At 32.6% G+C, this 22103-nt stretch overlaps 1 protein-coding gene across 2 annotated transcripts in view; it reads right to left on the bottom strand.

The window, feature by feature from the left end:
• Positions 1-18563, bottom strand: part of LOC126692716 (laccase-7-like) — a 30477-nt gene extending 11914 nt beyond the window's left edge. The window contains exons 1-6 of one of the 2 annotated variants that reach the window (XR_007645066.1): positions 18462-18563; positions 17806-17957; positions 17164-17408; positions 16850-16978; positions 14800-15759; positions 13275-13585 (exon numbers count right to left, since the gene is read on the bottom strand). Coding sequence is in view for 1 of the 2 variants with exons in the window: in XM_050388416.1 (XP_050244373.1) it covers positions 13461-13585; positions 14800-15759; positions 16850-16978; positions 17164-17408; positions 17806-17957; positions 18462-18557 (1707 nt within the window). In the remaining variant the exon portion in view is untranslated. Of the gene's footprint in view, positions 1-13242; positions 13586-14799; positions 15760-16849; positions 16979-17163; positions 17409-17805; positions 17958-18461 lie in introns of those variants that run through there. The other variant, XM_050388416.1, reaches the window with a different exon arrangement.
• Positions 18564-22103: the final 3540 nt, after the last annotated feature.

Genomic DNA, 22103 nt, shown 5'->3' with positions numbered 1-22103 from the left:
AGCATAAAAGCATTAATAGGAAACACACTCTAAACCATAATTAATCACAATCATAGCAGTAATTAAAAGGTAAAGAGAAAGGGAAGAAAGATGCAAACACAAAGATAACACGGCGATGTGTTATCGAAGAGGAAACCGAAGTACTCAACGAAAACCCTCTCAATCGCCCTCTAAGTGGTCAATAATCCATTAGAGAATGAAGTTGGGATACATGAATAGGAGAAGACCCTCCAAGCCCAATCTACCCAGTGCACCTAAGCCCTCCAAGCTTCTTGCTCCAACAGGGTTACACTGAACCTTGTCTTTTCTAACTTAGCGGATCCCGCAATAGCCCATTGCATCAACCAAAATGAATTGGTCCATTCTGAACTACTTCCCAAGCACCAAAATACCTCATCACTGATATGGGTATGGTGAGATAAGGATTTGGCTAATGTACCTCTCAAGGATATGTCAATGGAGAGGGTGAGAGTAGAGGAATTTGGAGAATTAAAAGATGAAGATTGTGGATGAATCAATATTGTTTTTCTCTAGGGTTTCTCTTCTCAAAATTCTCTTTGGAAGCTCTCTACATTTCGTGGGTATAAGGGTATTTATAGTAGGGTGTATAAGGAATGTGAAGAGTCAGTTACAACCAAACAGGGCATTCTGGTGACTCGATCTCGCGACTAGAACGAGTGACGAGCTAACTACCTGGACAGACTAGAAGTTTTGTCCTGTAGTGCTACAACGTGGCATGACCCTTCAGCTCCCCCTACATGCTTCACACGTGTGCCATTCTGGCGACTTGCCAGTCGCGAGATCCAATCGCAAGACTCCCTTGAATTGCACACTTATTGAGATTTCTTCACACTCTCACATACACTACCCTTACATAATTCCCACCTAAATACAGGGTATCTAATTGCTAAATTACAAGCAAATTTGGCACGGAATAAAGCCAACTCATTATTGAATAAATTCAACCTTATAGTTTACTCCTTGGTACCAATTAAAATATAAAAAATGTTATGATATGTTAATTAATAAAAAAATTGTTGTCATAGAGGGTTGGAAAATTCCAAAATCTTTTTGATAGAAATGCATTTTACATCCTCAAAGTTTAGTAAATTGTCAATTTTATCCAATAGCGGCTATAGGAATTTTTTTTTTCAGGGGTTATTAAGAAACTTAAATTAAACAAAATTTAATAAAATGAAAAATTGAATATATCAAGTTATTGAAAAAAAAAATCTTAAATACATAAAATTTTACATATTTCTTTTACAAGTTTTAAAATTTGAAATCGTTACATGATAGTTTAGTTATGATTATTTATTGCCAATGTGGGTAGATGTGACTTTTTTTTTCTTTTTTTTTTTTAAGTTTGTATAGCATTTTTATTTTTATGCCGTTGCCATTATCTATTTGTCATTGCTCCTTAGCTGAGTATTAGATAGCCCAACACCGAACCAAACACAATCATTGTCATGGGGTTTGGTTTTAGAGACCATCGGGGTTTGGTTATTGCTTCGCTCTCTTAAAATATTGCTATTCCTTACTCTATTGTTGAAGTCAAAGAGATGGCAGTTGTGAGAACTTTGGATTTTGCTCATGAACTGGGCATAGATTCAGCTGTTCTTGAAGGGGATTCTGAGTTGGTTATTAACTCTTTGAAAGAAGTTACTCCCTCTTTTGCCTCTTTTGGCCTCTTGATACAGGATGCTAAAATTTTTACAAAGTCTTTCCACTGTATTAGATTTTCTCATGTTTGTCGTGGGAGAAACTTTGTAGCCCATAACCTCTGTAGCCCATATACTCTGTAGACATGCTATTTATGTCACAAGTTTTCTATTGTGGATGGAAGATGTCCCACCACATCTTTTAGGTGTAATCCACCTATTTGGCTATTGTTGGTTAATAAAGATTATAGCTTCTTCTTAATATTTTTATAAAAACAATGACATATATAAATAAATAAATAAATAAATAAATATATATATATATATATATGTCATTGTTTTTATAAAAATGTTTTAAACTAAATGAGATAACTCAACTCACTGGCACTGTATTTATTATTAACCTACCTAACCATACTCATCATACATAAATAATACACCAAGTGTCTACTTACCAATCAAATGCTCCTATAAAAGAAAAAATCAATCAAATGCTTGAATAATTATTGGCTTTACTTCTTCTTTTTTCTTGAATCATTAGCTTTACAATAAAACGTTATTAAGAAATGATAAGAATACACACACATGTAAAAACCCTCTCTATTTCCTTATTATTATTATTATTAAAAAGAAGGCAAAAACACTATTTTGATCCCTACATTTTGGGGTCACAATCAATTTGGTCTTTGCCATTAAATCACCAACGAAAAATGCCTACGTGGCAAACTGTTAACATAGTTGGCAGGTCTAATATTAAAAAATTATATGAAATACTGACATGTCTTAATTTCAACGGCCAACTTAGTACTTAGTTGGCAAATAAAAGCCACATCAACGCTTAAATTTTTTTTTTTCTTTTATTGTACAAATTCCTTTCCTTAGAAATTAGAATATGCCACATCCCATCTAACCTTATCTTGTTTTTCCTTCCTACGTTTTTCTTTTATCTTGATTTTCCTTCATCTCATCTCTAAGCTTATCTCTCTCTCATTAATCTTTTGTTCTCTCTAATTCATGGCTAAAGAAGCCAAATCCCATATTCATACAAAACCCGAAATCCAGATCCACTAGGCCCAGCTTCTCCAAATCCAGATTCTACACAGATCGACCCCGACTTCTCCGACGTCTTTGATCAGTGGTCTCAATATGGGTTTTGAGCTCCACGCCATTCGAAGGCGATTGGTTGATGAACCATTCTGTGGTTGGGTTCGAAAAGCTAAAGGGATTGGGTATGTTTTTTGAGCTCAGAGTTTGCGTTGCTATCTTCTTCTTTGATGACCCCTCCACTTCAATGGCTATGTGGGTTTGCTTTTCAAAGCTTTCTCATTGTGTCTAAGTCTTTGGGTCTCCATTACACTACAATGGCTTGACTTTGGGTTTGTTTGTGTTGAGTGATCTAAGTTGCAAAATGGGTATTTTTAACATGCACTTGCAAGCTGGCATAGTGGGCATTTGAGCTTAGTAGTGGATTTGTGGTGTTGGACGATTTGGTTGTAGTAAATCTGGGTCTATGATTTTTGGACTAGATTAGTGTTCGGTTACCAAGAAATTGCAAGAATGGAATTAAAAGGAAATTTTGTTTTGTTAGCAATTGTAAAAGGAAAAATAAAATTGAGAAAATAAAAATAAAATTCAGATTGGTTAAAAAAATTGTAAGAATATTAAAGGTTGAAATAAAGAATGGAACGAAATTCGTACAATAAAAGAAAAGTATTTTTAAGTGTCGATGTGGCTTTTATTTGCCAACTAAGCGTTGAGTTGGCTGTTGAAATTAAGACATGTCAATATTTCATTTAATTTTTTAATATTAGACCTACCAACTATGTTAACAGTTTGCCACGTAGACATTTTCCGTTAGTGATTTAACAGCAGGGACGAAATTGATTGTAAGTTGAAAATAACAGAGACCAAATTGACTGTTCTTAAAATGTAAGGACCAAATTGATTGTGATCCCAAAATATAGGGACCAAAACATTGTTTTCGCCTAAAAAGAATTGAAGTTAGGGGGTTCATTTGAACCCCTAAAGAGTATATGGTACCACCCATGATTTAATCCCCTAAATTCAAACTGGCATTTTTTTTATAGAAATATTGTTAGCTTTGAAAATATTGTCATTTTAATTATTCCATTCATTGCAATTTGAAAAACACTATTAACTTAAAAAAGGGGTTCGGCTTACCTCCAATATTTTTTTAACTAAAATCTCCTTTTATTTTAATAAGAAACTGTTACATCACCCACTAACTAAATAAAATGTGGAGAATAAAATTCACTTTCACTTGCTATTGTATATTAAAAATAAAAAAACATGACCAATTGAAAAACTACTAGAGGTAAGCCAAACCCTTTAAAAAATTCAATTCAATTCATTTTTAATTCTATAAATGTTAAAATGAAGTTGCTTTAAGAGAATTAACGTCAATTTTCAAATGGTAATATACAAAAGGACTCAAATGAAAGCACTTACAAAATTCAAACTTGGCAAACTAAAATGACAATTCATCAAATTTATAATGAAGTGGATTCCAGTTATCTCAATTGATAAAATCTTTAACGGTTGAATAAGAAATTTGTGGTTCAATTTTTGCCTACACTAAAAACTGATTGGTGTCTTGGTTTGATGATAAAAAGCTATTATCAAGAGCAGACGCCTTCACTGTTCTTTTATTTTGGTATAATGCAAACCCATATGCCAAGCTAAGTGATATAAAAAATGGAACATGGAACATCACGGCCATGACAGCCATGCTTTGAACAATACTAAGTGTTAATAATAGTTAAATTCCATGATAGTAGCGTATGGCAACAATCAAAGACGAAAATGAAAAGTCAGCATGTCTAAAAAGAGTAGATTCTTTTACTGATATTATTTTATTATAATTCCTAGTTGGCCAACATGGCCTCCCATTTGACTTGATTTTTAATTGGTTTTATCTCTTTGTTTATTTTTTGAATTCTTCGTCAGTCACACTCTGCCACATCACAATTATGAGAAAGAAGTTTATTAGAATTGTGGCAAAAAGTTAAAATTACTATTGTTAAGATATTGACAACTATGTATCGCATATCGCAAAAAGTTTATTAGAATTCTTCGTCAGTCACACTCTGTATCGCATATTGTAAGATATTGACAACTATGTGTATATATAATTACTATTGTTATTACCATTTGTTGGGGGGGGGGGGGGGGGGGGGGGGGGCTTTTTTGTTGCCAATATGATATTTGGGAAGCTAAGACCGAGACTCCACTTTGGGCTTAAAATACAGCCCGAAGGCTATTGGCACTATAAGAAACGAGGGCTATAGCCGCGTTTCTAAAACGCAGCTATAGACCCCAAAAATGGAACTATAAGCTATAGTCGAGTTTCCTATAGCCACATTTACAAATGCGGCTTATACTGCGCGACAATAGCTCCTGCAATTCTATAGCTACATTTTTATAACTGCGACTACAGGTTGAGACCTAGAGCCGCGTTTTTGGAACTGCGGCTATAGGCTGAGACCTATAGCTACGTTTTAAAAAACACGGCTATAGACCTGCTTTCGGCTGCATTTAAAAATGTGATTATAGGCTAGATCTATAGCTGCATTTTTTAAAATGCGGCTTTAAGCTTAGACTTGTAGCTGCGTTTTTAAAACGCAGCTATAGGCCATCTTTGGGCTGCATTTAGAAATGTGGCTAAAGCCTCCTACATTGGTTTTGTCTATAGCCACATTTTTAAAACGCAACTATAGGGTTTTTTTTTTTTTTTTTTTTTCCACTTTTTTTCCTTGCTGATTCCTACCCAAATTGAACCATACTGCAAGCACTCAAAACTAAATACAAAATAGATAATTTACATAAACAGATACTTAAATTTCTAAAGTTCATTGCCAAAACCAAACAAGTTCCCAACAAAAAATTGCCAAAAGGTTTTTTACATCACAAAAAATATAGAACAAGGATTTTTTACATTCTAATTGCATAAAGAAATACAGCCACAACCAACAAGTAGCAACAGCACTTCCCCAACTGACTTCAAAACCTTCAAGAGTTTGCTCTCCTGAAACACAAGTAGCAAGTACCAAACCAAAATAAACAGAAGTAGAAAACCAAAATAAAATCCTTCAAAATGTCCAGATCTATTACCCAATTTTTCACACTCTCTTTTTAACTTTCTATCACCCATGAAAGTTGTTACAATTACTACAAGTCAATGCTGCAAAATATGTCAATGAAACACACGAAGTATCAGCTGAATTACAAAGAAATGAAACACAAACCAGCACAACTTGAAGCTTTGGAAATTCTAGAGCTGGAGGCCAAGCTTCAAAGCATTATAAAAATACAGACCTACCCAACTAAAAAAACCCCTTTTATCCTGAAAATGAGTATATCTTAATGATAGACCATAGAATGAATACACAATGGACCACAACCAAGCAACAGCAATATCAAGCACTCCCCCTCGAAGAGGAAATGTGATGCATGAAGCTCTATCAAATGTCTATAAAATTATAAACTCACAATATTCATACCCTCAAAGATCCATTTCTTAAACGCAGCTATAGGACATCTTTTAAAAAAAAAAAAATTTGATTGGATATATAGCCGCGTTATTTAAACGCGGCCGTAGGCCCTACCCAATAAAACGCGGCTGCAAACTTTATAAACACGGCTACAGAAATGGGCTATAGCTATGTTTTCTAAAATGTGGCTATAGGTATATGGTTGTAGCCGCATTTGTTACAAACTTGGCTATAGCCGCATTTTTTGTAAACATAGCTTAAAAAAACGCGGCTATAGTCGGCATTTTTTGTAGTGTGGTGTAGTGAGAAAGATCCATTTTTGCTTAAGGTCCGGATTGCACCCAACAAAGATTATAAAATGACCCCAAAAATATCTCTAGCAAAGATAAGGTAGTACAAAGGAAGGCCCACCATAATAAGTGCTTAAATAATAGTCTAGTGGTAAATAAGAGAATCGTTCAACGATAGATGTCTGGAAAATTAATAAATGTATTTGCATAGTAAAAATCATGTATTTCCTCTATTATAATAAAATACTTAGGGAGGCCAAAACTGAGACCCAATGTTGGGCTTTAAGATATGGTCAAAAGGCTTTTGGTACCATGTTACGGCATGGGTTCATCCTTAGCTCAAGATATAGGTTGCATCTTAGCAAGAATAACAACAAAATTGAAAATGCATTTCCACAATAGTTTATTGTGGTCAACAAGAGAATCATTCAACAATAGATGTTTGGAAAATTAATAAATGTATTTGCATAGTAAAAATCATGTATTTCCTCTATTATTATTATTCCCTTAATAAAATACTTAGGGAGGCCAAAATTGAGACCCAATGTTGGGCTTTAAGATATGGTCAAAAGGCTTTTGGTATCATGTGACAGCATGGGTTCATCCTTAGCTCGAGATATAGGTTGTATCTTAGCAAGAACAACAACAAAACTGAAAATGCATTTCCACAATAGTTTATTAATATAAAAGGGAGTCCATTAAGTACACAAGAGGAAAATGGTCTAGCAATAAATTTGACAAATTTTCCTCGGTAAACATCTAACAAATTAATAAGTGTGTTTACATAATAAAAATCATATTATTTCTCCATTATTATTAAGTCAACATGAGGGAAAACTTCCATAGTAACTAAGATATTATGGTCTTCATTCTAATAGCAATAAACAAAAATTAAAATCTCCATTATTTCAAGTAAAAGAGGAAAATCTAAGGATGAAATGAAGGGAGAGAAAGGAGACCAACTTAATGCAACAAATATTTAACCAAGGTTCTTATACCCATGATATATGACAATTACAAAAGAGGAATATGTGGAAGGATGTATGGTAAATGATGGAAACTACTCTTATATGAGTGGGTAAGTAAATATATGGTGATGTGGGAATAAAATGGTAAAGAAACTTAACTATTTTTTGGCCATGGGAAAGAGAGGCTGCTTATATCTAATTAGGAAACATTTATGGTGCTAGGATTTGTTAAAAAATAGAAGGAATGCTTGTTGGTAAGTGAATATGGTCATTTATGGACTAAAAGAAACTATTTATGGACAAGGACAGAGTTAGGAATTCCATTGAGGGGGGTGAAAGTATGAACCAAAATTTTTGTTTATAATGAAAATCCAAACTACTGTTTATTTGGTATTAACAAAATATCAACAAATGAAAATACATAAAAGAGCTGTTTCTTAATATATTGCAATGCAAAATAAATAGTTTAGTGTAAATTTACATAGTTATTGTAGTAATTTTGCAAATTTACACATTTTTTGGCTTGTCTCTTCCTTCATCATTGGAATATGTAATGAAAGAATAAAAAACTATATGCAAAGTGAATAGTATTAGTGTAAATTTACACAATTATTGTAGCAACTTTACAAATTTTTAATTTGACTAATGTAAGTGGTTTTGAGGCTTGAATACATAAAATTCATTCTTTTTTTTTTTCTAATATCCTACTGACATTGCTGACCACATGTCCCATTACCAATTCAACTATTTAACTTTACTTCTTATAAAGAAAAGTGTATTGAAACAAATAGTAGGTGGTTGTAGGGGTTGAGAATTGTGGGCCCATTTACTGAGTAATATAGGCCCCTACCCATGATGATCTCCACCCAATAACGACCCATGTTAGCTAAGAGTTAAGGGAGACCCGGGGAAAAGAACACCTCGACTTACATATCTGTAGGTGCACATACGTCGAGGAGTGGAGATAGTGCATTGGGAGAATCCACCGTTAGACGCAAGTTACTAGAAGGTCACCTCAACTGCAGAAGGTGGGTCACTCCTCTGACATGAGATTTGATACAGGGAATAGTGGCCCAGACTGAAGGAGCCACTCTCATCTCGTAAATGGAGGTACCCACTGACATGTAGGAGATTCCCTCATCATGAGCCCACTCAAAGAAGGGTATAAATAGGGAGAGAAGGCTAAAAAAAATGGTTGGAAACTAAAGAAAGGGAGAGAAACATGAGAGAAAAAAGAGAACACCATCTGGGGACAAAAAGTGGTATGCTCATATCACATGAGTAGAGCTTAGTAGAATGGAGAGTATTCATAGCAAGTCATTTTAAAAGCGTAACATAGTGAGTTTGTAATCCATCAATCCAAGAACTACTTCAGGAATCTCCCATTGTAGGTTTGTGTTCAGCCCATAAATACAAATACATTTGGGGACCCAATTCTCCTAAGGCCCAGGTTTCCTTGTAGAGTGTTTGGCCTCCACAATGGCCAATGGTAGATTGATCGGACAAAATGGCCTCATGCCATTTTCACCCAAATTATATAGTCTTATGCCCCTCTTCCAAAACTAGTTAGGGAAATGCCCCTCTTTTGTAACTTGATTTTCTCAAAATCGAGTTAAAAAAAATAATTCTAGAGCCCTATAGTGGCCTTTTTAAGGACCTATAGTGACGTTTTTAAGGCCCTATAATGGCGTTTTGTAACTCGAGCTCCATGAAATCGAGTTATACTTCATGAAATCGAGTTATAGGCAATTTTATTACCTATAACTCAATTTCATGGAGCTCGAGTTACAAAACGCCACTATAGGGCCTTAAAAACGTCACTATAGGACTTAACTCGATTTTGAGAAAGTCGAGTTTCAAAAGAGGAGCATTTTCTTAATTAGTTTGGGAAGGGGGGCATAAGGCTATATAATTGGGTGAAAATGGCATAAGGCAATTTCGTCCTAAATTGGTCTAACAAGAGTGATGAGGAGTAACAAGTCTTCTGTGGGCCTCTTTGGCATGAAGTGAAGGTGTGGGTGCAATGATTCAATATCTGTGATAAGTATTAAATTAGAGGTCTAGTTTTTGAAATTAATATGATTTCATAATATGGTTTTTTTTTTTCCTTCAAGATTTTGAAGGGATAGAAATTGTATCAGTGGTTAATATTTAAAAAAAAAAAAAATTGTTTTTGATATTTGGACTATATTTTGTTGTTGTTTGGACTAAGGGCTAGTGATTATGCTTTTTTTGGGGTGGGGGGGGGGTGGTGGGGGGAGGTCCAAGAATAACTTCGTCCTTGTTAATGGACCAAGAGAGTTGATCTATGAACTAAAAAGGAACTATTTCTGAATTAAGGGCTGAAAATAGCAATATTAATGGAGATTTTTAGAGGAATTCGTCTCCCTTTGATGAGTAGATGATACTTTCCTTTTATAGTGTAGCTTAGGGAGATATTAGCAAAGGATGAAAAACATTGAGTCTGATTAGCAAGAGAATTTTTAGAGTATCCATCAAAAGATTTGGCCAAAAATGGTATGAGCTCCTTTTTAAGTGTTTGTCTCTGTTGGGTAATGTCAGTGGGAGCTAAAATTCAGAGTATCTAACCTAGGATTTGGCCAAAAATGGTGTGGTTTGCTTTTGGGTATTTTATCTTTTTTGGGTAATGTCATTAAGTGTTGGGATTTGGAAATTGATCTTAGCCAATAAGATCAAGACAGACATGGGAGCTAGAACCATGGTTGCTCAATATTACCCTTATTGATTGTGATCTAAATAATTTGAAGTAGGGCAATCGTCTTTTATATATAGTGGAAAAAAAGAAACCGGCCAATAGCTCAAGAAGAATAAAACAAATCTCAAACGATTTAGAATTGATCCAATAATCAAAACGCCTTTTTTATTTAGTGGCCTCTCAAATAGAAAATAATCATAACTAGTCTCACCCCCACAAATTAACAATTGCATGATCCACCCCTAGATTCAAAATTAAATGTAATACTAGTTTGGAACTCATTCAACAATGGCGATGATCAAGTGGTATTACCAAAGTGAGTAGGGTTTCTATTTCGGCTTTTGCATCAAATATTATAAATAGGTTACTTGATACCAAATTTAATTAAATTAAATTAGACACATGGCACAAAATTAGACATCAATAAATAAAGAGCTAATTTAGATTCAATTTGGATTTTGATTGTACTTAAACGTATTTAATATAATATTATATGATTCTAGAGAATTTTGATCTTGGACTTAATTTAGTAAGATACAATATAGCATATGATTTTGAAAGAAAGGAGGGAAAAAATAAGGTGAATTAAGGAAAACATATTTCTAAAGACAAGAAAATTTTAAAATTTTTAATTATTTTATCCAAAAATGTAATTAATAAAATGGACAAAACAAGAGTTGATTAATGATCAAATTCATCACAAATGCCAATGGTGTTTTAATTATTATTATAGAGTTTCAACCTATGACAACTGATTCTAAGGATTGTGCTCATTATCATCAAACCAAGACACCAATCTGTTTTTTGTGTAGGTGGGGATTGAACACCAAATCTTTTATTCAACCATTAAAATTTTTACCAATTGAGCTAACCAGAACCCACCAAATGATAATGAATTAGTTGGTAACTTCTAGTCTCAAAAGGGGAGGTCAGTTATATTGATTCCACCCCCCTCCCCCCAAATTTAATATAGCAACCAAAAAATAAATAAAAAAACTTGTCACAAATGCGTTGCAAACCAGTGATGTTAAAGTTTGAAAATCAAATTACAAATAAGGTATGAGAGAAAAAGAATAAAAACTGTAAGTTTTTAGACCCCTTAAAACACAACCAGATTAACCTAATTAATTAGCCAAGAGACTACTTAGTCAAATTAATCAGATCTAGGTTAACACAAATATATCATATCATTGTAAAGTGTGGAAAATAAAGAACATAACGATATGATAACCTAGGAAAACCAAATTGGTAAAAAACCTAAGGAGGATTTAATCTAGCTATCCTCAAGGTAAAAAACAAATCCACTAGAAAGAATTGAAATTTATATAATAGCGACTTAGACCACTAACATCCTATTACTACCTCGAGTAGGAAACTTACTACCACGACCCCATGATAGCTCCGAGTCGACGAACTACTTCTTTCATTGGCTTTTGCAAAACACAAACACCCATGTTTGTGACTTTGAGATCACACTCAAAGGTTTAGCAACACAAACTCTCCTGTTTGTGACTCCAAGACCGCCCTTGAAGGTTTAGATCATCAGCACCTTTGATAGTTAGAGAAGGCAACAACTTCTACAACACCGGATCTTGAGATTCTTCAAGAAATAACACCGGTAGAAAATATAAGAAAGCTTTTTAGGTACAAAACCCTAAATACAAAAGAGGCACATTCTTCTCTCTCTAAAAAGCCTTATAAAACGTGCTTAGGGTTTCCTTTATATAATGGAAGAAGTAGATTAGAAACCCTAATCCTTAATGGGCTTAAACTGCTGTTTGGGCTTAATTAAAATTCTGCAGATACGAATTTTGATCGGTCGAGCCTATCTTTCGATCGATCGAACCAGGCAAATTATGAAATCTTCTTCCTGCAACTTGTATGTTCTTGAATCTTGACTTGAATCACCTTGAGCATTGTCTAATAATACCTATAGACTCTAAAATCTATATCTAAACAAGTTTGTGTTCACGATTTGCCAATCGTTCTAAACATTTAGAACCTAACAAAAACAAATAATAAACTAATCTAACCTAATACTATATATAATAATACGTTGGGAGAAAATTGTTTTGCCATATAGGAAAAACAAAACTACTTTTAAAACATACAAGCCAAAACACCATCCGCAATGCCACATCCCAAATAAAACTCCATTCTATTATTCAATAGTTCTGCAATGACAAAACCAAAACTATAGACATCAAATTTAAGAGCCATTTGCTCAGTATTACCCCATTCACAATATGATCCTCAAGAATTTCAAGTAGGCAGTTTTCTTTCTTTTCTTTTTTCTTTTTTTTAGCAAAAACAAAGCTATACCAACCAATAGCTTAAAAAGAATTGAAACAAATTCCAACAGATTTAGAATTGATCCCATAACAAATAAACGAAGTTTTTAAGTGGCCAATTTATAAAATACTAACAACTAGTCTCACCCCATAAATTAACAATTGCATGATCCACCCCAATTAAGATTTGTAATACTAAATTGGAAGCTGCGTTTTAAGCATGAAAACATTCAACATTAATGATGATAAGGTGATTTTACCAAGGTGGGTGAGGTGTTCATTTCAGCTTTCGTATTGTGTATTATGGTGTTACTTGGCACCAAAATTAAGAAAAATAAATAAAATACATGGCGCAAAATTAGAGAACAATTAAGAATTAATTTGAATTCAATTTGAATTTTGCTTGGGCTTCTGCTTTAATATAATATATATTGAATAAAACTACGAGAATAATATTTTTATAACAAAACTTATGGGGCAAGTTATTAATGGTAAGTAAAAAAGTAATGTCTAAATGAGAATTAATAGCGGTTTGCCACCTAAATTTTGTTGTGAAATTGTAGTGCACATATATAGCACCACCATATATATATATATTTTTGAGAAAAAGCACTACCATATATATGATTTAAGGGAATTTTGATCTTTGACTTTTATAACACAAGATTTGAGTGAGAGAAGACAAATAAAAAGGCGAATTTAAAAAAAATAATAACAATAATAAGACAAGGAAATCGAAAATGACTATAATTATTTAATACAATTAATAAATAATGGATAGAACAAGAAATGATTAATGATTAACTTCATCACAAATGCCAATGACATTGTTGGCACCTTTTATTCTCCTTAACGGCGAGGTCGGGTTTGATCCCCTTCCCCTAATTTAAGGTATCAACCAAAAAGAAAATTTGTGACAAATTTGTTGCAAACCAATCATGAGAAATTTGAAAAACCAAATTACAAATAAAGAATGAAAGAATATAAGAAAACATTAACAACGGTGACACCGTGAAAGAAATATTAACATTTGGGTAGATCATTTGGCGGTGGAGGCAGCGTAGAATAGGGTCCATTCTCAACTTCAAAAGCCATGCCCAAACCCCATGGCAAGTGCACGTCCAGATGGCAATGTACCATCCAAACACCTGCGTGGTTCATTTTTTCATCAAACATAAGTGACAAACTAATTAAGAAGATTGGTTTAAATCTCGGTCAAAGAAAACTAACTTACGGATACACCAAAAGTTTTAATTTAATTATGCAATTACAAAAAAAAAAAAAAAAAAAAAAAAAAATCTTATTTTTATAAATTTTTAAGGTTTTCTTGTTGCAGCTAATTTTTTAAGTTTGATCCACATGTTTCTTCAATCTTAAACTTGGATTTTTTTTTAATAATATGAGTGACATACCAATTTAGTTAATATAATCCACCAGTCTAAATTATCATAAGTAAATGACATTGTAATAATGCTAAACTGTATAAAAGATCTATTATCAGAAAATGAGATTTGCAACTTTCTTGAGTATTTATTTGAAAGAATCGCTTATAGAACTCGATCATTAACGTGTGAAAAAATGAAACAAAACTGTCAACCAAAATGACTAGATATTATATTGCCGAGCTTGAAAAAAAAAATAGAATAACTATTTTTCTGTTTTCAAAGAATGGACTTTTCTAATATAAGTGTATGTTGTTTTTACAATGATTTTTTTTTTTTTTTCCCGGTTAACAATAGTTGTAGTTTTGCCAATATTCAGGGTTCTTTAATTTTCTTTTTCTGTCATAATAAAGTAAAATACAGCTAAATTGAGGTTTGAGCTAATACCAGGTAGGTTTAAGACTAAAACTTTTCAAAATTAACTAACTTGATCACTTACCAGTAAGCCCAACTTTAACTCTAAACCATTACTCATTTTAACCTCTTTTTCTAATGGTGATTATGGACTAAGTTTGTCAATTTCAAAAAGTTTTGAAACTAGTTGGCAATAACGTAACCCAAACATCATGAGTGTTAATTGTATTTCACCTTAATTAAAATAATTAATGAGTTTGTTAAATTGCATACTATATTTATATGCATCATGAAACTCCTTCTCATCTAAGATTCTTTATGTTCCTTAAGTTCATGTGAACTTTTGTACTAAATAGAAAAGTCAGATAGTTACAAACTTACACGGCAAGAAGTGTTAATAGAAAAATATCAGTTACATCTAATTTGAATTACAGTTTCTTCTCCATATCTAATAATATTATTATAGATGAAATTATAGATTTAAGATCCATTGAATTTGTGTAACATAATAATAATAATATAAGAGAAAACAAAAAAAAAAAAAAAAGGCAAGATAGAAATATAACCTGGATTTTTTGCTGTGAATCTGATAACAGCCCAACCCCCAGTTGGCACGGCTATAGTATTACGTATTTGTGGATTGACGAAATTGAACTTTCGGGGATCATTTTCGGAGTCATAATTTCCAAAACCCTGTGCTAACACATGGAAGTTGAAACCATGAAAGTGGATAGGATGAGACTCTGTTGCTATTAAGGCTGTGTTCTGAAGAACAATCTCCACTGTTGAACCGAACTTCAGTGTCCTTACTTTTGTACTCTTTGGTGCAAATAACATGGACTGATTGAAAGCGTTGCTCGAGTTGGTGTAATCAAACACCGATGGAGGGTTATCTGGAAAATCAGTTGTATAAACCCCATTCTTATTATTGTAAAAGAATGCTTGTAACATTGACAATTTACTAGGGAGCTGAAATGATTCATTGTTCATGCTCGCAGACAATCGCTGCCCAAATGGACCTGCACAAGTGGCACTCCCTTCTCCACACGGTGCGAGATTTATCCCAAATGTGATAAGCATGTGCTCGTCCACCTGACGTGGCACTGGAACCCAATGGGGCCCAAGTGGAGAGCCAGTGAGATTGGAGTAAAACTTGTAAGCTGTGGGTGTGTCATTGAAAGCTGGTAGGGCTGGCATTATGGGAGTTGCTGATGACTTGGCACCCTGATAGACAATGATGCCACTTGTGGTTGTGTTATCGAACGGTATGCCTTGGGCAGTAATGTAGGGTCTTGCGGCCATGTAGTAAGAACCCAAAGGTTGATCAGCGGTGAAAAGAACATCAGTGGTTTGGCCGGGAGAAAGGACAATAACATCAGTGACATAAGGTGCGGTGTAAGCAGCATCAATTGCTACGACTTTCATTTTATGATTGGCTATTTTGAAAAACAGTTGGTTATTGAGTGCAGCGTTAATGATGCGTAACATATAGGTCTTTCCTTGGATCACCTCAAGCTTATATGTGCCTGAAAAAATTGGAAAAGAACCCCCTTAATAATAAGAGAAAGTGAACACAATTTTTGTTTCATGGCTTTTATCAACACCGAAATGGTGGATTAGGAATGGAGGAAAAAAATCTGATCAGTTTACGTGAAAATGATTTCGTCTGTTCACCACTCTTATATACTCGACTGCTTTAACAAGTTGTGACAAAAAGTGTAGCTGCTCTTTCTTTAAAAAATTTTAGTCAACAAGTCGTGAGGGAAAGATAAAACTCAAATTGAGGGGATTTGTGAGTGATTGATTATTTTTTATTTATTTATTTATTTTTATTTTTTTTTGCTAAACTTCAATGTGTGTGTGAGTAGTGGCGATCTCAGGATTTCTTTTCGAGGTGTCATTAAAAAACTTAAATTTTAAAAAATTTAATAAAAAAATAACTTAAATATATCGAGTTATAGACCAAAAAAAAAAGACACGAATGTATGATATTTTACTATTTCCTTTTACTAGTTTTCATATTTTGACATCATTATAAATTTTATTATTTATTGTCAATGTAGATAGGTGTAACCATTTTATTTTGTAAAGTTGTATAACATTTTGTATTTTTATGCAATTGTCATTATCTATTTGTTATTGTTTTTTTTTTTTTTTTTTTTTTTAAACTAGATGACAAAACTCAACCCACATGCATTGTATTAATTATTGATCCAAAGAGCCACACCCATCCATACATATATAAATAATACAGTATGTGTCTACTTAACCAATCAAATGTTTGAAGAATTACTAAATTTACTATTTTTTTAATCACTAAGTCTATAAGAAAAATGTTATTATAACATGATAACAATATACATACATGTAACAAACCATCTATATTTCCTAATTATTAAATTATATTATATTTATACTATACATGCACACTTTCACCCCAATAACATTATAACAAAAATAAATAAATAACACATACAATCCATATCAAACACACACTCATACAAATAATATATAAATATATAATAAAAAGAGATACAATCAACTAAAGTCAGAGATACCAAGTTAGTGAAAAGAGATTCATGAGAGAAAGATTCACAGTGACTGATTATTACATACCAGTTTCAGAACATGAGTAGAGATCACCAGGTTGTCCATTGATTGTAAAAGCGTCGGAAATGTTAGGTGCGGCACCTGTTGCGAGACCTTGGTTCTCGACATCAACAACATTAGCATCCCAATACTCCCCTGCAATCACATTTAAAGGACCATTAGCTATTTATTTACATTAGGAATTAGGCCAATGTTGTATGTGTTTCTATGCATTGCCCAACAACAGAATAGTTTTGCTGATAAACTTCATTGTTACTTAGAAATTTCTATTCTTCCATTATCCATATGATCAAACAAGTAAGAGTGTTAGAAGTTGATACCCAATAAGATCGGAAATTCTTTGTAAGGAGATGGAAATGGATAAAAGTTTCCAAATCTTGGTTTGATAATAAGTGCTCCATAGACAGTTGCACGGAGCCACGAGACATGAGCATGCCACCAAAGAGTCCCCTCTTGTCCAGTGATTTTAAATCTGTAAGTATAAGTTTGGCTAGGATGTATGGGACATTGAGTTACATATGAAGGTCCGTCTGCCCATGCACTCAATAGTTGAAACACTTCATGCCTGTATCAAAATTTCCATGGCGACACAATAATAATTTACCTATATTGTATCGCAAAATATATCTTCATGTATTCGTAAACTTATTCTCTTTCCAAAATAATCCTTTATTTAATTATATACTAATATGTCAACGGTTGGTTCTTTCTTTTAAAAAGTAGTATACCGCATCAACAACAACAACAACTACATGTCCTAGCCTTAAATTTTGGGGCATTCTCAACGGATTAATATCATTCTTTTTATTAACAAGTTGTACACATGCATAAATAACTTTAATTTCTTATTGTTTTCCAATGAAAGCATGGAAGCCTCTTTTTACCTTATAATTAAATACCCAAAAAAAAAGAATGACAATGGCTAAGCAGACTTTTAGTTGTATAGCATAATAAGGATTTACCAGTGGATAGTAATATTATAGGGAGACTGATTGACTACGTGGATCACAAGGTCGTCACCCTCTCGAACGCTTATTACTGGACCAGGCAGAGTTCCATTTACTGTAGTTATCACTTGCTCGTGGCACAGCCGTTGGACTGTCAGGTTTCGCACCTGTAACAATAATAATAATTAAGAATTGTTATAATAACAAAATTTTGATGTACTTCAAATTCTGTACTGTTAATTACGTACATCTCAAATATAGGTACATGAGGTAATAGTCGACTCCTCACATAGCTAAGTTGATTGGTGAGGAAGGAATTGAAGAGCAAAAGGAATAGCATTTCTAAAGTCTAGGCTTACACTAACGATTATTCCAAGTTAACTATTAAGTAAGTCAACAGAACAAAAAGTAATGCTAGACTGAACGTTTTTACACAACTGCTAAAATATTTGTTGTGATTACAACATCACTTCAACTCGAATACAATATTGATATCATTTTAAGCATGCAGTAATTATAACAATTCATATCAATAGTTGTGGAAAATAATTTGTTCCTATGTAATGCTAATAGTGCTAAAGACCATTTTTCCCCCACCCCATTGCACTCATTTACTACTAGGAAAAACACAGCAAGAAATAGAAAAACATTCAAATGGATAAGCTAGTTACATGGAAAAAATGTTCCACTGTTTCTGCAGAGGTTATTGAAGAAGATAGAAGAGCTAAAGCGCATGCTAGCAAAAATTGAAAGCGACCCATCATCATTTGAGAAAAGACTGCAGAGAGATGAAGAGGGAAAGAATAGGAAGCTCCTATTTATATTAGACAACATGGATTTCTTGGAACGTGCGCAATTGTAAGGAATCTCCATGCTTTCTGTATGTCTATTATTAAAATACACACAACCATTTCAAAAACTGATCATCCAATGGATTTCTGAGTTCTGATTGGGCATTTGAGTTGGTACTGTGTTGTGTTTGCAGAAACTTAAGTTATCTAGCTAGCAGCTTTATCTAGCCATTTTAGAACATACTTTAAAGAAAGCACACATAAAATCTTTTTTGTTAAGCAAACTGTCCTTTTCATTGGGATTTTTTTTTTTTTTCTGAGAATCTTCATTGGGATAGTTATGAGTAACTAATGTCACGTTATACTTCATATAGATAAGTGCCGTCAATTTTTTTGGATTTCATGAATACTGGCGGAGCCACCCAAAAAAAAGAAAAAAAAAAAATTTCGGACCCAAACTTTTTATATATATATATATATATAATTAAATTCAAATAATAACATATTTAAGAGTAAAGTTTGTGATGTGACTTTGTGTTAAAAAACTTTTTTTTTTCCCTCTACCATACATGTATTTATTTGTTTCTAAAAAAAAAAAAGATTATTGTCCTACATTGCTTTAAATAATATGTTATGTATGGTATAACTTGTTTTATCATCATTCCTTAAAAGTTATCCTCTCACATTTGTGTATTTGTTTGTTAAACTATATAAATGCATCACATATTTTTAATAAGCCCTCCTCTCCCCCGGCAACTAAAAATTTCTTGTAAGTCTTTATTTATTTTGAGTGCATTACATAGTTTTAATAAGCCCTCCTCTCTCCCCTGCCGACTAAAAGGTTCCTGTAAGTCTTTTTTTTTTTTTTTTTTGGGTCTCATAAGGTTTTTTTTTTTTTTTTTTTTTTTTTTTTTTTTGTGAGGAAAAAAAAAAAAGAGGCTTACAGGAACCTTTTAGTCGCCGGGGAGGGAGGAGGACTTATTAAAAATATGTAATGCATTTATATGGTTTAATAAACAAATAAACACAAATAGGAGAGGATTACTTTTAAGGAATGATTATGAAACAAGTTATACTATATACAAGTAATACAACACATTTTTTTGAAGCAATGAACTATAGTTAATTTCAGTGATTACGGAATATATATTACTTTCCAGTCATGATATGCATTAATTAGCTTCTTAAATCTGATTTTTTTGCAACTAGAGATTGATGAATTATTTTATCCATTAGGTCGGGAAAACACCTCTCTTTAAAATAAAATTAAAATAAAAAAGGAAATAATGGATCATTGGATAGCTAGTAGCGTAATCAAGTCGTCATATATACGTCTAAAGTCTAAACATGCATTAGTTTTCGAGAAAATATTAAATGTTGTAAACCTGTAATTTACAAGATATGAGACATAAATTTCTTTATTTATCGATGGTCAAGTTGTTGCCAACTGGAAGCAAGAAAATTGGAAGTCATCGGAGATTTATTTTAGAATCAGTCTCAATCATTTGATGATTGCCAAGGTTGTCTTAAAATATATTTCTGATCATTCGTTTACTCCCTGGTACTAATTAAAAATAAAAACTGTTATGATAATTTAATTAATAAAAGAATTGCTGTCATAGAGGGTTGGAAGATTCCAAAATCTTTTTTGATAGAAATATATGTTACATCCTAAAAGTTTATAGTAAATTGTCAATTTAATCCACTAAATTTAAACTGGCATTTTTTTTTTTATTATAGAAATACTATTAGCTTTGACAATATCGTCATTTTAATTATTCCAAAAAAAAATTTTCAAATCATTTTTAATTTTATAAATGTTGAAATGAAGTTGTTTTAATGGAGTTAACGACATTTTCAAACGGTAATGAACAAAATGACTCAAATGAAAGCGTTTACAAAATTTAAACTTGGTAAACTAAAATGAAAATTCACCAAAAATTTATAATATACGTTTCATTTTTGCCGGCTTTCCTTTTTTTCTTATTACTATTTAAATGAGAGTATTCATATTCTTTGAATACTGGATTATTCCTTCAGATATAAATTATATTTTTACTATAAAAAGTATAAATTTATTTTATCCCAAAACAGGTGGAGGGTTTTAATTGTACTTTTCCCCCCCAAGTTCTTGTATTTTGGGATAATACAAAATAGGGATGTCAATGTTTGATCCAACCCGCGAACACAACATGAACCTGATACGAGTTTTTGCAAGTTAGGGTTGGGCCTTAATTGGTTTGAGTCATAAACGAGTCAACTCAAAAGCGACATAATAAGAAACATGTCATAAGCGGGTCAACCCGCGTAACTCGCAATAGACACGTTTGACACATCAATTTATTTGTATCAACCCGAAATGACCCACTTAACACAACCTGTTTAACTCGTATAAAAAATAAATATTCATTTTATTTTAGATTTGTCAAATACCTTTTATATCCATCATATATTTTAAATTTAAAAAGAAAAGTGAATAATTACAAAAACTAACAATGGATATAATTGGAAATTGAAACTTTACAAACCCTAGATCTCTAAATCCAACAAACCCTAAATCTCTAAACATTCTTATAAATATCTAATTTTACTTCTTCTTTTTTTATTTCAGTCGTACTACTCATTCTACTATCTTATAGTCTCACGTCCAATTCTCAAACTCAATGTCTCAAACCAATTATTTCTCTCTCTCTCTCTCTCTCTCTCTCTCTCTCTCTCTCTCTCTCATGTTTAGTGAGTTTTAGAATTAAATAAAACCATTTTTTTGGTGTTTTAAAATTCTGCAGTAATTTTTTCTACATAATTTTTTATTCTATAAACTTTAGTCTACTGTTTGCTCCAATTCTTTCAATATTGATACTTAGTATTTGGCAAGTTCCAAGGATATTATATTTTTATTGAACTATGTTATTTTATTTTTGTTAAACTATGTTATTTTGAATTTGGATTGAAGTGTATGCACTTCTTTTGGAGTGTAAAAAACTTATTTCTAGATGAATGTTATATTTTTGTTGAAATATATTATTTTGAATATAAGTTGAAGACTTGAAGTGTATACAATACTTTTGGGATGTTAATAAAAAAAAAAAATTTCTAGATGGATATTATATTTAATATTATGTAGATTGAAATGGGTTGTGTTACATTTGTGTCAACCCAACACGACTTGTTTATTAAGTGTGTCAAATGGGTTGGGTCAGGTTAACCCATCTTATTAACAGGTCGGGTTAGGATTGAAGGATCATGACGCGATTATTAAATTGGTCGGGTTAGGGTTGAGCCATTTGGTCGAATACCCTTACCTCAACACGATACGAACCCAACACGTTAACTCGATTTGACACCCCTAATACAAAACTCATAGGCCATTGCTAAACCATATGGGAGCATCACAGCCATGACAGCCATGCATTGAATAATCTTTTTTTTTTTTTTAATATAAGATAGAAATTCTATTCTAACTTAAATCTAAGTATATATGTGTGTAAAATCCTCTCTTAAAAACTTGAATCTCGACCTTTA

Source organism: Quercus robur, chromosome 7, assembly GCF_932294415.1.
Source record: "Quercus robur chromosome 7, dhQueRobu3.1, whole genome shotgun sequence".
NCBI lineage: Eukaryota > Viridiplantae > Streptophyta > Magnoliopsida > Fagales > Fagaceae > Quercus > Quercus robur.
The sequence above is the reverse complement of the archived record's forward strand: the minus strand, read 5'-3'. Positions and strand labels throughout refer to the sequence as shown.